Here is a 15823-nt window from a genome sequence, read left to right on the forward strand (position 1 = left end):
CTCCATGTGGGGCTCCCCCAACACCTCCCTGCTCCCTCAGCCCCCAGCCACACAATGCCCTGTGCTCCCACCTGTCCTGCTGTCTCTTCCCCCAGCATTGGCAGTCACCCTCACCCACACCTGTCCCCCTGCCATAACACACAACCCCCAGCCCCCTGCAAGCCCCACTTACCTCACAGGCTCCGGAAAGGAAAGTGAGCCTGAGCCCAGCCTTGGGTGAGTGAGTGCCTCAGGCCCACCTATCCCCCTCGCCCTCCAGGTAGGGTTGGGGATTTCCTGCCCTTTTTGCAGTTAGCTCTTGCAGGCTGGAACTCTGCCACATGCACAGCTCTTTGCAAGTGGGAAATCTGCAAGTTTCTCTGCTAAAAGGGAAAATCTGTTTTTTCTCTGATAAAATTGGGAAATCCATGATTTTCTGTTTTTCTGTGGAAAACGGAAAACTCAGATCCCTGTAAAAGAGGGAAGGTAGCATTTGTATGACAAGGACTAAATATATTGACAGCATTTTGTAGAAGCAGGACACTGACTGCTGTGACTCTCCTGCTTTCCCTGTGGCAGTTTAGGGTGTTAGGTCTACATTGTGTCAGGGTTGAAGGTAGTCTTATGTAGAGTTTAGCTTATTGGTTGTATGGGATGGTTTGGCTAGGGGTGATCCTGCCTCCAGTAGTGGGTTGGACTAGATGACCTCTGGAGAATCCCTTCCAACCCTACTTCTCTATGACTAAGATTTTGATGTGGTGGCTTTGTTTTTTGATCTAAGGAAACGATGGAAAAACTTACCTGGCTTGCAACTGAGAGGCGTTTGAGCCAGGAGGGAGATTCTGAAGAAGAGAATTCTCAGGAAGAGAATTCTGAGCCGGAGGAGGAGGAAGAGGAGGAGGGAGAAGGGGAAGGAATCGAGAGTTTACAGAAAGAAGATGAAATGACAGATGATATCACTGAAGATGCAGCAATGGAGCCCAAGTCCACCTTCACTTCGACCAAAATTGCCCCAGAAGTGGAAACCAACAGAACACCACCAGGTGAGCTTATGGACTATATGGAGAAATCTGCAGCAGCAAAACAAGCCATAAGAAAGTCATGCTGTCACTCAATTTCACCCCAAAAGGCTTTAACTCTGCACTCTCTTGTTTTTGAAAGGGAAGCTTTGAAAGACGGATCTCTTTACATAAGCGAAGGCCTCTGTGAGCAACCTGCTGCTATCTCTCCATCTGCCATTCTGTCACACTGAAAAGTGGTTACATATGCATGACTGCAGGGGGGCCTCACAGTCTCTCTCTGTCCTTTTTAGATCATGTGTCAGTTTGCCAGTCACAGGGTGAATTTTCAAATACTGGTAGCTCATTCTAGGATCTGAAAATGGGGCTCTTGATCAGTGATGTTTGAAAACTTTCTCCAGTCAGAAGGTAGCTGTTGATTATGTGTGATTCAGAATAAGAACATAAGTGCCATTCTGGGTCAGATCAAATCTCCATCCTGCCCAATATCCTGTCTCCATCAGTGGCAGGAACGGATGTTATAAGGGGGGAGCATATGAATAGGGTATATCTAGAGCAGCAATTGACAGTGTTTTTTATGCTGCAGGCCAGAGTGACTCAGTTTGTAGATGTAGTTAGCTGTGTTAGTCTGAAGTAAAGTAGAAGGCAGGATAGATTTGTACCTTATAGATTAACCAAATAGAGAGAGAGATCTGTTTAGGTAGTCTATAAGATGCAAATCTTAAAGTATGAGGTGCAAATCTACCGTGCCTTTTATTTGACGCAGTTTGGGTCAGGTGGGCAGGTGCTAGGACCTGGCTCCTGCCACTTTCCCCTTCACTGCATAGGAAGAGCAACAGCGTCCAAAGCTGTGGGCTGGATCTGCCTGCTGTAGGCTGCCAACTGTTGGTCTAGAGCAGGGGCTGGCAATTGTTTTGGGTGGAGGGCCACATGACGGGCAGCCAGAGGCAGATAAAATTAATTTTCTACATTTTTTAGGGGCCCCATGGGCCAGATAAAATGGCCTGGCGGGCCGCATCCAGCCCCCAGGCCGCATTTTGCCCATCCCTGGTCTAGAGTGATCTATCTCCTTTCAGACCCTCTCTGATGTCCACTATCATTGGTTCAGAGATGCCAGAGGAAACATCCCTGACTGTTCTGTGTAACAGATGTTAATAACTCCTATCGTCCATGAATTTTAGTCCTTCCTTGAACCAGGCTAGAATATCTGCCTCTGCAACTTCCTGTGGTAATGAGTTGATGGCTTTTCTGTGTCCTAGAAACCTGGAATACTGGAAGAACTAATGTAATGAACTCTTGCATGAAATCTTTGACAGTGATTCATAGTTGTTAGTGGCTGGAAGGGACCTCATCAGGTCCAGTCCCCCTGCACTAGGGCAGGAAAGACTGCTGGGATCAGATGACCCCAGCAAGATGGGCATCCAAATGTTTTTTGAAGATTGCCAGGGTGGATGACTGTACCACCTCTGTGGGGAGCCTGTTCCAGACCCTGAGCAGAGGAAAGCAGCAGCATATGATTCAAGCTAGAGCAGGGGTGGGCAAAATGGTGGATCCAACTGGTGGCCAGACTCCATTTCCCGTGTGGCTCGGGCTGGTTTCCATGGAGACCCCAGCAGCAGTTAGTGCATTTGGTAGCTCCAGCTACAATGGAGTTACTTTTTCCTTGGAGCAAGGTATCTGCATAACTATAACAACTGTATTTTCAGGTGATGCTGCAAAAGTCCCTGGAAAAAACAGGAGTTCCTACAGAGCCAGAAATAAGAGAGGACGAACTCGTGCCAGCAAGGACACCTCAAAGTTGCTGCTGCTTTTTGATGAAGACATTCTGGAGAGAGACCCTCTGCGAGAACAGAAGGATTTGGCATTTGCACAGGCCTATCTGAACAGGGTAAGCAAGCATCTGCTGACCCTTAGCAGTCTTATCTTCCTGGACAGAAGGTGAATCTTGTATTTTCTTTGTTACATAGAATTAACCCTGGTGCCACTTGGCTGAAGGGATCCATCTCTCTCATTTTCAGAATTTGTGACTCTGCTGAGCTTAGTTCTCATGTCTCTAACAGTTGGGAAAGTAAAGCACTGGGGAAAAGCTGAGTAGTGGAGGGGCTATTGAATTAACTTGTCTTTGTGAGCCAGGGGGAAGTCTCTTAACTGTCCACCCTCTTTGCAGGTACGTGAAGCCTTGCGTTCTGTTCCTGGGAAGTATGAAGACTTCCTTCGTGTTATCTATGAGTTTGAGACCAGCTCTGACAAGCGAACGGCTGTGGACCTCTACTCCACTTTGCAGAACCTTCTGCATGAGTGGCCACAACTGCTCACAGATTTTGCTGCTTTTCTTTTACCAGAACAAGCTCTGGAATGTGGACTGGTAGGCAGAAGGGGAAAAGTGCATGGGACAATTTGAACAGAAGTATGTAAGAAATGTTATAGGAGTGGAGGAAGAGTGAAAGAGCTAAGCATAGTGGGAAGGATCAATTAGAGGGGAAGTTGATGGCTTCCCCATATTCCAGGAACCTGGAATATTGGAGGAACTTATTTTTTAAGGAACTTTTGCATTAAAATTTCCAGTGCTGCAGAAAGCTTCAGCATGATACAAGCTAGAGTCATCCCTAATTCGGCATTTAATGAAGATAAAAACCTGTTGCCAGTAAACATGCTTAAGATAATTTCCCTTGTTGTACATTGTATGCCTTTAGACTTTCAGCCAGTTCCCTGTCGCTACTCTGTTCTGCCTGAGGTCTGCAGTGCAGAGTCCTGAGTGAGATATAAAGCACTTAGCTGGAGGGGGACGCATCTTGCTTAGCTTCTCAAAGTAGATTAGAGATGCCTGTAAAGGTAGCCTCATATGTGAAGAATGAAAAGCTCTTGTTCTTTCTTTTTGGCCAGTTTGAAGAGCAACAAGCATTTGAAAAAAGCCGGAAGTTCCTTAGGCAGCTGGAAATCTGTTTTGCTGAAAATCCTGCCCACCATCAAAAGATTATCAAAGTCCTGCAGAGTTGTGCGGACTGCCTCCCCCAGGAGATCACAGAGGTAACCAGCCTGTCCATTTGTCCCCTGCTTCCCCTGTCGAGATCATAACAATGTTAACCAGCCTTCAGATACTTCTTCACATGGGATGACTGCAGAGCTATATGTTCAATAAGTGCCCCAACCCCCTCTCCAAGACTATAGAGCTGACTGGCCCATGTGAATCTTCTCTCCCACCTCCACCTTCCTCAAGTTATCTTGCAGGATGGTGCTTTAGTTTAGTGCCTCTGCCTAAGGTTTTGGAGAGGTGCTTCTTGACCAGCATTATACCTGGAAGCAGAATGATCCCCAAATCAACAACAATCCAGATGTTAGCACTGCAAGCTGGAGCCGTTGTGGTTCTAGCAAAGGAGTTTGCTGGTAGTGCAGACTTAGAAGTAGGAATCTACTTAAATCTCTGTGATTGCCACAAAAAATGGCATTGGCTGTGATTTCCCAGGAAATCAAGCAAAAAACCCCAAAACTTAACAAAAATAAAATGCTGGCTTCCCAGTGGGAAACAGTAGTCTTCCTGCTGCTGGGGCAGGGGTGGGAATGGGCACAGGACAGGACATCACCGGCTGGTCGGGCAGTATGATAGTGGCTGCCCCTAATACCTCTGGCAGTGGGTGCTAAGGGGCAGGGCTACACAAGAGCTGTCAAGATGGCAGCCACCCCTCTGTCCCTTCTCCATCTGGGGCCTCTCCACCAATCAGCACTGAGGGGCGGGGTTGCCATTAAATGACCACAAAATTGGCTCTTCGGGCTGCCACCAGGCCACAAAATTGCTTTCTCTTGCTGTGAGTTAGGTAGGTCCCTACTTGGAAGTCCTAATTTCCCAAAAAGAAATCTTTGAGTTACTGTGTTCTCCTTTGGGGGTGGAGCATTATCTTACTCTGGACCTTCTTTCTGTAGTTGAAGACCCAGATGTGGCAGCTGCTGAAAGGACATGACCACTTGCAGGATGAATTCTCTGTCTTCTTTGATCACTTACGGCCATCAGCCAGCCGCATGGGAGACTTTGAAGAGATTAATTGGACAGAGGAGAAAGAGTATGAGGTGGAGACACTTTCCCAAGACTAGGAGAGAGAAGTAGGAGGCTAGGGACTGATGGCCCTAATAGGGAGGCTATGAATTTGGAGTGGAGGAGATTTGGGATTGTGGGTGCTTGGGGACATATTGGGGGTGGCCATTTCAAGCTCTGTGGCCCATTTATGTTGTTTCTAATGTGACTGTGGTCCTGCTGCCCTGAAACGGGGCTTGATGTTATGAAGCCTCTTTGTGGAAGGTGGCAAGAAAGCTTAAGTCCAGTGAAGAGCACCTCTTGCCACTCTGGTAACATAGCCTCTGTGCTTCTTTTAGTTTGATGGGTTTGAAGAGGTGTCATTACCAGAGGTAGAAGAGGAAGACGAAGCCCCCAAGCTGCACACAACCTCGAAAAATAGAAAGAGGAAAGAGATTGGAGGCCAGAACAATGACAAGGTGGGACTGGGATGTATGATTAGCCCATAGCACGTGGCCTCTTCAAAATTCCTGGCAAATGCATGTCTAGGAGGACTGATGCGTATGTAGAGAGATGATCCCAGTCTCTAAAGTGTTAGGCAACAGAAAGGCTTCTGTCCAGACTTCACCTACTTTGATCTCTGGCAGCTTATTTGAATTCTCCTTGGGGACAACAGTCTGGCCCTTTGTCCCTCGTGTCTCCTCTGATAGACTATCCATCCTGTGACACACTTCTCTTTGGTATGCATGTGCTACATATGCAGCTATCAGCTGGCCTTTGTTATTTTTTCCAGGAGATGGAGTGGGCAGATGGGGGGAAAGAATGTTCATGCTCTTGCCATGAAGGGAGTAGTGACCTCAAACTAAAGAAGAGCAAGAGGAGAACTTGCAGCCATTGCAACAGTAAGGTCAGTTGAAGGGCAGAACACTGGATAGTGAGAGCAATGGACAGTCCCGCTGCATATCCCATTGTTCAGTATTTTGATGTTCTACTGGGTCTTGTCCCTCCTGTCTCCAGACTGTTGAATAAAACAAAAACTCACAAAACATTAGGTGTCTATGAACACCTACTTCTTAAGCTCTGAGTGTTGGCGATGAGCCTCTTTCAATGAGTGTCCTGCTTGCTGTTTACTCTCCCTCACCACTGTATTAGGTAACAGATTGTTATGCTCCTCTAGGGCAGGGAGTAAAGACTCTGGAGAGGAAGCTTGCATGGTTCCTGTGTGAGCTGACCATTCATCTAAAAACCCACGAGTAAATAAAGGAGGCTGAGTAGGAACTGGGGGGATAGCGAGAGTTGTCTCCAGAGCTGTAATGCTGTGGCCTGGGCAGATTCACTGAGTAATAAAAAGTTTCATATTGTCATCTGCAGGTGTGTGATAACAAATTCTATAAAAATAAAGATTCCCAGGAGCTTACTGGCAGCCTCTCTCAACAAGAGTTGAGCCCTCAACCTGAAGGAAAGGATCCTGTGATGTGTAAAGAGTCTGCAGAAGAGAACCTGGAGTACAGAGATGTGGAATGTGTCCAGAGCAGAGTAAAGACCATGTCTAGGAAAGCAGACTCTCTGGCTTCAGGTTAGTGAAGGTCATATGCATGGACAATAAGTACTGCATACCTGTGCTGACTGGCTCAAGTGAAAACTAAGCAGTATAGGGCTTAAGTGTCTTCTCCAATATTAATCAGTAGCCTATCTGGGCCAAAAGCATCTATCATCCATCCATTGTGAACTGCCCTGATTGTTCTTGAAACACTTGGCTCTGTGGCCTGCATGACAAACTTCATATCTTCTTCATATAAGCTACTGGTAGACTTGGGTGCCCTCTCCATCTTTGTTCCATCTGTTCATGATGGCCCCTAGTTATTTCCCCCATTCTCATCTTAACACAGCAGCTCAAACCAGTGTCCCTTCAGCCTTCCTCTAAAACATGAGTATTCAGCCTTTTTTCTGGGTATGCTTTGGGGGTGGGGGGAGGATAGTGATGGGTGCAAAGCACAGGCGAGGTTCTCTGTGTTCTCTGGTTTATTGGTACTTTGCAACAAACTTGTTCCTACTAACAGCTAGTCTAATCTTGTTGAAATTCTTGGGTAGGGTCACGCCAGGAAGGAAAGATGATCTTATGCAGAGCTGTGTCTTCTGAAGGAGGAACACTTCCTGATAGTCAGCTCTCAGAAATGCAGTCTGCGAAAGCTGGTATTACTGATGCTGCAAAGGGAAGTCAGTGTGGCAGCACTCCTGGTTGGCCCCATGTACAAAGAGTTAATCTGAAGCTACCTCAGCAGACAAAGAACAGCCTTTGCACAGTAGGAAGTAATAGTGAAGTAAGACTGAATCAGAAACATCAAGGAGATGGCCCTGCCAAGGACATTTTAGGGTCTGCATCTGCTAAAAGGAGAGGCTTCACGGGGGCTGGTCCAAATCCTGGAAGGAGTTTGCAACAGAACACAGCCTCTCAGTCACATTCATCAGCAAAACCTACTGTCCTTGAAGGAAAACTTGAAGGAAGGCAGAACTGGGCTACACCAGTCACAAAACTGGAACTGAAGGCACTGGGTAACAGCTCACACTCACAGGCCTCCAGTAACCACAGTGTTTCAGAAACAGATTATACAGTCTGTGCTGAAGAGTCTCCTGTTGACCTGAAAGCACAGGGCAGGCTCAAGTCAAATACCTGTGACTGCATTTTCCAAGTGCAGCAACAGTCTGAGGAGCTGGAGTATAGAGCAGCTCCTGCCCCCTTGGAACAGAGAGAAGAGGAGCTGCAACAGAAAGTCATGGAAGCTACTGTGTGCGCAAAAAACAGCAAAGTCAGCTCTACGGGGGAGAAGGTTGTTCTCTGGACGAGGTATGTGCTTGTTCATCAAATATTACATTCCTGTTGTATCCAGTGTTGGTGGAAAGTCCTCTGTTAGTGAAAAACTTCCTGAATTTCCAGCTTGCTAACGTTTTCTTTCCTTCTCCCCTAGTGTTTTCAAGCCCATCAAAGGCAGCTAAAATCATGAAATATGCCTGTCCTTTCTCATTAAAAATACTATCTTCATTATGGGCAGCTATAATTGTAATACTGTGGGTAGGGGAAAAGTATGTTTCCTGCAGGATCCCCTTCCAGGGAGGAGGCTAAGCACAACTTGTGTTGGAGTTGGCCTTTCCAAGTACCAATGCCAGGTAGAGAGTCTATTTTTGCACACTAGATAGCTGCCCTCTCTGAAATAAAGGATCTTCATGTATGAAGTGCCTGAAGGGGCAGTCTCCTTTTCTTGCCCTATATTAAACTGTTAAACTTCTTCCAGGGAGGCTGACAGAGTCATCCTCACCACCTGCCAGGAGCGAGGAGCCCATCTGGAAACCTTCTGTGCCATTTCACAGAAACTGGGCAATAAAACTGCAAATGAGGTAAGAGCTGTGGGAAGAGGCTGCACACCGCAGAGTGAGCAAAAGAAGTGCTGAGAGGCAGAGTTGGTTACTGCATTAACACACCAGTCCTGGGTTCTATTCCTCCCTTGTACCATAAGCAAAACCAGACTTAATTCCTGTCACAGCTGCTGAGGATTACCAAGAGAACTGAAGTTGCACAAGGTGTTGCAAGTTAGGATATGCATCATCAGAAGGGGGACTGGTTCTCTAGATTTACAGTTTTACAACCCCTATAGTAATGGTTCTCAACCTTTTTAGACTCAAGGCACCCCTTGGAAAAGGTCAACTCTTAGCTTTCACTTATTGCTTGACTATGGAAAAATTGAGTTCTTGCAAAGAACTCAGAAAGCCCACAGCAGCTTATAAAGTCTTTTTACACTGGATTCCTATTTGAAATCGGTGTTTTTCTTGTATTTGCACATTTAACAGACCTAATATTGCACAGCCTCCTTATAAGGCTCTGTAATTGAAACTCACAGACCTATGGAATTCCCCGCCATCCTATACTAGCCCTCACTTCCTTGAATTTCCCTTGTGGCTAAATACTCCCTATGGAGAATGTGTGAACTCTTCCCTTAAGAAGGAAGATGATTTTGCCCAACAAGACGAATCCTGAGACTTACAGTGGTTTGCTCTTACCACAGTCTAGCTCAGCTCCATTTCTGTAATGCAGATGCAGCCCCCTCCCCTTGTTTTCTTCACAAAAGTGTATTTAATCTTTGCTCCCACTTGCATAAATCTTTGTTTAGACTCTGTACGCTCTTACTATTATACAAACAACTTTGGGGGGGCCTTACTTCTGGTCTGTCTTGTTCCTCAGGTTTCCCATCGATTTAGGGAACTAATGAGGCTCTTCCACACATCCTGCGATGGGAGCTCTGAGGATGAAGAAGATGCAACAAGCACCAGCAATGCAGACCAGCTGTCAGATAAAGATATGCTCCTTTCTGAGGAAGAACAGGATGACTGAAGCTTTAGGTTGTTAAAGAAACTACTTCAAAAAGGTAGCTGCTGGCCAGTTTGCTGCTAGATGGATGCTCTGGTGGAGGTAGGCATGAGTGTTTGCACAGGGCTGTACTTAATACGGCACCTTATTTTTTTGGGATGACACACCTGTGACAAGCTGTATGCCTACATAAGCACAGACCTGAATCTATCATGTGAAGCATTGTTGGGACAACATTATTCAGCCACCTTTCAAAGGAGAATGTTGTAAGGATTCTTTGGAAAACAGGTGATTGAGTACAGTGGCTTAGACGCTGGATCCATAGCCACTCTGGGTTGTGAAGCCCTACACTAAGTAGCTCTTTGAAGTCTACTGGATTATTGTGGATAATGCAGTTAAACTTCTTGTGTAAATAGTGTATCACAACATGCCATTGCTTTCTTGGGAAGTAAATACTTTCCCAGTTTTAATTTTTTTTTGTTTTGTAAATTTCCTTGATGTGCCCATTCCATATCTGGATAGGTTATAAACAAAAAAACCCCATATTTATTGTGAGTTTCAACATACTTTAAAGCATAACTTAACCTCCTATTCTGTGACGATAAAGTGGCAGTATCTGTGCAAGTACAAGCTTGAAGAACCCCATATCAACTTCAAGCAGAAAAAGACTGGTACTTGTATGAAGGTTCTCTCCTTTACACCGGAATTAAAGGTTGTTGAACAGATTGTAAGCCCCCCTTTATTACTGTAATAGAACTTTGGCCTCACAGACTAGTTCTTTTCAGAAAGCTGTTCGTTAGTGGTTATATTAATTTGACACTACTGTCTTCCCCAGCTTGGTGTTAGTCTGAGTCAGCTTCATCCTCTGACTCATCTGGCTCCGAATTTCTTTTATAGCATTGGGATAGAGTTCTTAATTCATGCAGGGCTTCCTGAAAGTCATCAAGTTCAACTCCTGCAGCAAAAAAGCTAGCCCAGCGCCGCACATCTACTTTCTGTAGTTCCTTGTATAAATTGTAGAGTGCTGTATGCAGAACAGGTGAGGACTGCAGTGCTGTTAGTACAGGAATACTTTCAACAACTGTGGGGGAAAACATCTCCATTAAGACAACTCTGAAAGCAAAGTCCAAGTACATCACCTACCATGCTTTTTATCCATTCCCCTTTTCATCTTTCCTTACTAGAGGATATGTTTTGATAGACTGTAAACATAAGCCATCTCCCTCCATCTACTTATGTCTCTTTTCCTGCTAGTTTTTTTTTATGTAAACTGGGAGGGAGAAGTGCATGTACATGTTAGCATCTTACCTGCTGAATGGGAGCGAGGCTTGTCCAGGAGAAAACCTTGTTTGTTCAGAAGAGGGGAAAAAAACTGGGGATATGGGGACTGCACTTTACATGGGCTCTGGAGCAAATGTGAAATGCTGCCATGGAAACAAATTGAGCCAGTTAGCCAAAGTTTACCACTGTCAGTGCCCAGTCAGTGACCCTTTTCCTCCAACATTGTATTACCAACCTTAATGTTCCAGGGGACAGCATATTTAAGTAGTTTCCCAGAACCTCCTCTCCAGTTTCATAAACGTGGAGGGCAGAACTAGGTTGTGTCCCAGGAGGAAAATTACTGCAAATAAATGAGCATGCATTATAAAGCTGATAACTATGCCTGAGCCAGAAAGCTGATGTCCTGAAGTCAGTAGCAGCTACTTAAATAATGCAAGGGTCCTGTAATTCTTCATAATTAACAGACCCTTATTACTAAATCCCAGCCCCTCTTTTAACAGCCTGAGAGAACAGGTATATTGTCTGCTGCGGTGTCTCAAGAGCTAGACAATCCTTCCAATAAGTTCCTGTTGCCACTACCATTAAGTGCCTGAGCTCAAAAATAGACACAGGTCCAGCTCTCTCTTACCTGATGTGATTCTCTTTGCCAATTCCTCTCAGCACAACAGATTGAGCAAAACAGAAACTGTCCTTTTGCTCCCCACATGAAGACAAAGGTTTCCATGGCACTGCATGCTGATAGCTGCACAAAGCATCTGGCAGAGAATGACCATGTGATAGAGAAAAGGGTACCGCAGCCCCTGCAGCCACCACCTGAGAGCCAGAGAAATAACAGGCTTGTAGAAGAGCCTGTAACAAATGGGATCCCACAGCTTCAGCTGAGGATTAAGGAGGACTTGTGCAAAACTGTGTTTGAAATAACCAGCAGACACATGACAGCAGGTTACATAATGTCCAAACACTCATAACTAAGAGGACAGGTGTTGTCACTGAGGAGGTAGGTGGACACTATTTTGATGGAACAAATTAACTTGCACCCACAGCATTAAACAGTGAGTCTAAGAGGTTGAGCAATTATGCTTTTTAGAATGAACCCAACCTTTCTCCCAGAGAAGTTCAGTGCTTCTGCGAGCTGCATCATGGAGAGCTGAGAAGTATGGAGTCTGTAGGGAACAGTCATGGTCTCCAGTGCTGCTGCCAAGATTGCACTGCTGTGATAGCTTAGAGAGGCCTGCAGAGAAGTAATTAAACCACAGCAAAGTTACTGTATGAAAATGTTACTTAAGTAAAAAAAAAAAATTCTGTTGCTTAACCAAGGGACCAGTACTGTAGCTTCTATTAGCAGAGACAAAACAACAGAGTCGGCAAGACAAAAACTTAGATTATTTAAAAATTTGGTTAAATTTTTTACAGCATAGGCGACAGATGCTCATTGGTTCTGGTGCACTAATCTGTTTTGAGGTTTTATTCAATCAGGAGAAAGCTGTTTAATAAAAAGACTTCATACTGTTGCTCATTCCCTCATTAACAACATTTCCGTGGACACTAGTGTAAAGATTCCATATGCTGCTACATGTGTCCAGGTGGGGAACGTTTACGTTGACCTGGGATCAGATTAAGCTTAGGTTGCTGGAATTGATCTAATGCTGATGGAGGATTGTGAATCAGACTGCAGCAAGCTACCGTCTGGCTGAGCTTAGAACTCTGACACAGTTTGGATTTCCTCTGCAGTTGCTCACATGCACCACCTAACCACACAGCAAGTCAGTTAAATAAGATCTGAAGCCCACGGACTGAGTTCAGCTCTGGGGCACAGCCCCTCTGGATCTGTTGTAAATAAAAGCTGCTGAAGTTTGTTCAGAAGGGATCACAGAAGAGTAGGGCTGGAAGGGACCTCATGAGGTCTTTTACTTCTGCCATCCCTGACTGAGCTATCCCAGTGGAGTGTCTTGTGTAACCCATTTTCCAGGGATGGAGATTCCACAGCTTCCCTACATTCCAGTGAGTGCTTGACCATCATCATGGTCAGAAAGTTCCTCCTAGTCTTCAACCTAAATTGCCTCTGCTGCGTTTTGAGGCCATAGCTCTTAGTCTTGAGGAAAAATCCATGTCTGTTCTCTTTGTAATCACCCTTCAGGCATCTGAAGACTGTTACCAGATCTCCCCCATCTCTTCTCTTCTCCGGACTGAATAGCCCTAGTTCCTTCAGCCTTTCCTCTCAAGTCATACTTCATAGGCTGTACTGGACTCTAACTTGTCCATGTCTTTCTTGAAGTGTGGGGCCCAAAAGTGGACATGATGCTCCAGGTGAGGCCTCCCCAGTGCCAAACAGAGCGGCAGGATCACATTCCTTGATTTGCAAGTCTGTTGTTCACCTTGAATTAATTCACATGGTTGAACTGGAGAGTACAGCAGAGGGGAAAGGTGAACTACAGACATGTTCAAGGAGAAAGCAGATCAGTATTTCTCTATTATCGGAGAATAACTTGCCTGTGAATAAACAAATCACCCGTACAACTTTTATAAGGTCACTGGCAAGGGGCTTTAGGTTTTAAATCGAGGGGAAATAAGCATTTAAAATGTGGGATGGCTTTGAAATATTAACGGTGGGTCAGAAGTGTTTAGAATTTGAGAACGTCTCTCTACATGGAACATCAGTTTGTTTTTATTGGTACGACACAGTATGGAATAGACTGTCAAGCTTCCCATACCGTAAGTGCTCCCGAGGGCACCCAGGGTCAGTGCACACAGCATACTTACATCATAATGTATGTATGGTAACGTAATGGGCGCTTGTGGCCTGAGGCCCAGGCTTCCATTGAGTGACAGGGGGCAAAAGAGCGAGCTGTGACTGGAGACGTGGACAGTTCCCAACACTGTGTTCATAAGCCTGTAAAAATCCTTGCAGGGATCCTGCAAAGAAAACCAGAGATACCAAAAATCCGTCTAACTTGCACGATCTCCTCATACCACCTCACTTCCCCACTATTCACTTACTCCAGTATTAGAAATTATTGGTGTTAACCCCCAGGACAGGATTCCTCTCCCTGAATATTCATCGCAGAGCAGTTCAGTCACTTTGGCTCCAACCCCCGAGAATCCATCATGCATGTCGCAGAGAATCTGAAAACCCTGTTTAGAGGGACAAGTGGAATCTAAATTTCTACTGCAGTGCAACAAGAAAAGGTTCTCAAACAGCTAAGCCTGGCATAGCTGCACATACCTGCAGATAATCACACTCCTCTATAAAGAAGTGCAGTTTATCTTCCAACTCTTCTAGGTACGTGGGCTCACTCAGGAGACTTTCACCCTGCCCAAAGGCTTCCAGGCGATTGGAATCCCTAGAAGACAGAACAAACTGCGAGTGGCATTTGCTCCTTTCAGCCTTTTGGGGCATCCTTTAGCAGGAAGGACAGAATTCTTCCCCCACTGACCTGTATGCAATTAGCAAGGTGCTTGAACTGCAGTAAGCCCACTGTACTATCTTGGCGCTACACTTAATGTTGCCTCATTTTGCTTTTGAGATGAAAAACCTACCCATCGTGATTGTACCGCTGTATCTCAAAGATGCTCCTAGGATGTAAGTGCACTCTAAGGTAATCGGACCAAACTTGTCCTCTGCCCTCCAGATGGCAAGCGTTCTGGGAAGCATCTGCAAACAAGTTATTACAGCAAATAGGCCTGCATCCCTCATGCATGAAGCCATATCTCTAATCCACACAATAGGTAGGGAGGGTTTCTGTTGCCATTTCTTTTCCTACCCCTGGTAACTAACAAATCTTGTTCCATTATTGTCTGTGCCCCTCACACTATGATGTTATTACAAACCCTTAAATCACTGCCTCTCTCTCTCAGCTTGACAAGATGGCACTGAATATCTAGTACCTGTGCATAGTTGCGGCATTTTGTGCTAGAATTCTTTAGATGTGACTATAGCTACAATGCAGAGGAAAGCAGGTGCAAAAAGGGGAAGAGCATAGATGAATTTGGACTTTTAACTGGAATACTCATCTTTTTTTTTAATGAAATATTTTACTTCCCAGTTAATTGTTACTAAGTCCTGTCCCCATTTCACTCGTTAAAATTCTCTGAGTTGTACCTTCTGCCTGCAGACACAAAAGACCTACGCACCTTTATCCAGAGGAAGCGCTCCAAGACCAGTGTCTCCATCAGAAGATGTGTTTTCCTGAAATTAAAAAGACAGACACGCAGGTTTTGGAGGATCTGCCATACTTCTAAGTGTTAAGTGGTGGGATGCAGCTTGGAAGTGCAATCTGTATCAGTATAAGATATGAACTCTGAGAGATCTCGTCTCCCTCTGTAATACTCTTCCCCCTCCCTGAAATATTCCACAAGTAACATGTGAACGGTCGCACTAGCGCAGCTACAGCTGCCGGAGAGCTGGGAGGGAGGAACGGGGAGACTTTGGCAAAGGAGCAAGTACGGTAAATCCTGGCATGCATCTTTCTGACCACTCACTGCCAGGCTGTTGCAAGGTGCGATTTGGACGGACACTTTGGTTGTTTATTCAAGTCAGAACAGGCACAGAACATTAAAGAGAAGGAGCTGGACATTAAAGGCTGCATTCACATGACTGCAGCAATGCCAGTGCCGCTATGTTCGCTACAAACAGCCGAATCCAGACCTTGCCCTCCCAGCCGGTCCCGATACGGCTGGTGGGGGGGTTGGTGTGGTCTTCAGAAAGGACTTAAGAGGGAAATAACTGGGCAAATGTTCTTGCTAACGAGGGTGGATCCTGCACCTGGACCCAAAGGAGCATGAGGCCAAGACACGAACGTCTCCCTGCCCGAGCTCACCTGTCCGCCGAGACCCCGCGGGGCCACGTCCTGAGCAGGAGGCCCCTGGTGCCGCGTCGTGCTGCCGTGCCTGCGGGGGAGAAGGGAAAGGCGGGGCGCTGCAGCGCGGCCGCCGGACCCTCAACCCCCCCGCGTCCCGCTCCCCCCCGCACTGACCAGGCCACGGCGTCGTCGCTCCCGGCGTCCCGCGATGAGCTGCTGTCGCGCCGCAAGCTGTCCAGGCTGCCTGCCACGGACACGGAGGGTCACGGGGGCCGGACGCGCCCCCGCGCCGCGCCCCTCCACCCCCCGGGCCCGCTACCTCGCAGGTCCAGCAGCACGAGGCGCGGCGCGCGGGGCTCGGGGGCGCGCCCGGCCCGGT

The 15823-nt window shown here is 46.3% G+C and overlaps 2 protein-coding genes across 6 annotated transcripts in view; one reads left to right on the plus strand and one right to left on the minus strand.

The window, feature by feature from the left end:
• LOC102372412 (GON-4-like protein) overlaps window positions 1-9739 on the plus strand; it is a 33857-nt gene extending 24118 nt beyond the window's left edge. For 3 of the 5 annotated variants that reach the window (XM_025212610.1, XM_025212612.1, XM_025212613.1), the window contains 11 exons: window positions 761-1022; window positions 2705-2886; window positions 3166-3363; window positions 3882-4025; window positions 4917-5060; window positions 5364-5483; window positions 5798-5911; window positions 6376-6580; window positions 7096-7849; window positions 8295-8397; window positions 9239-9739. In XM_025212610.1, coding sequence (XP_025068395.1) covers window positions 761-1022; window positions 2705-2886; window positions 3166-3363; window positions 3882-4025; window positions 4917-5060; window positions 5364-5483; window positions 5798-5911; window positions 6376-6580; window positions 7096-7849; window positions 8295-8397; window positions 9239-9388 — 2376 coding nt within the window. In that variant the 3' untranslated portion in view covers window positions 9389-9739. The remainder of the gene's footprint in view (window positions 1-760; window positions 1023-2704; window positions 2887-3165; window positions 3364-3881; window positions 4026-4916; window positions 5061-5363; window positions 5484-5797; window positions 5912-6375; window positions 6581-7095; window positions 7850-8294; window positions 8398-9238) is intronic. The other 2 variants (XM_006030921.3, XM_025212611.1) reach the window with 2 other exon arrangements.
• A 151-nt stretch (window positions 9740-9890) lies between these two features.
• Window positions 9891-15823, minus strand: part of DAP3 (death associated protein 3) — a 20579-nt gene continuing 14646 nt past the window's right edge. The window contains exons 13-25 of the mRNA XM_025212632.1: window positions 15764-15819; window positions 15619-15688; window positions 15463-15532; window positions 14777-14831; window positions 14183-14297; window positions 13869-13986; window positions 13643-13777; window positions 13406-13558; window positions 11745-11876; window positions 11274-11458; window positions 10881-10985; window positions 10673-10788; window positions 9891-10445 (exon numbers count right to left, since the gene is read on the minus strand). Of these exons, the coding sequence (XP_025068417.1) occupies window positions 10207-10445; window positions 10673-10788; window positions 10881-10985; window positions 11274-11458; window positions 11745-11876; window positions 13406-13558; window positions 13643-13777; window positions 13869-13986; window positions 14183-14297; window positions 14777-14831; window positions 15463-15532; window positions 15619-15688; window positions 15764-15819 (1549 nt within the window). The 3' untranslated portion in view covers window positions 9891-10206. The remainder of the gene's footprint in view (window positions 10446-10672; window positions 10789-10880; window positions 10986-11273; window positions 11459-11744; window positions 11877-13405; window positions 13559-13642; window positions 13778-13868; window positions 13987-14182; window positions 14298-14776; window positions 14832-15462; window positions 15533-15618; window positions 15689-15763; window positions 15820-15823) is intronic.

Source organism: Alligator sinensis, unplaced genomic scaffold (genome assembly GCF_000455745.1).
Source record: "Alligator sinensis unplaced genomic scaffold, ASM45574v1 scaffold1165_1, whole genome shotgun sequence".
NCBI lineage: Eukaryota > Metazoa > Chordata > Crocodylia > Alligatoridae > Alligator > Alligator sinensis.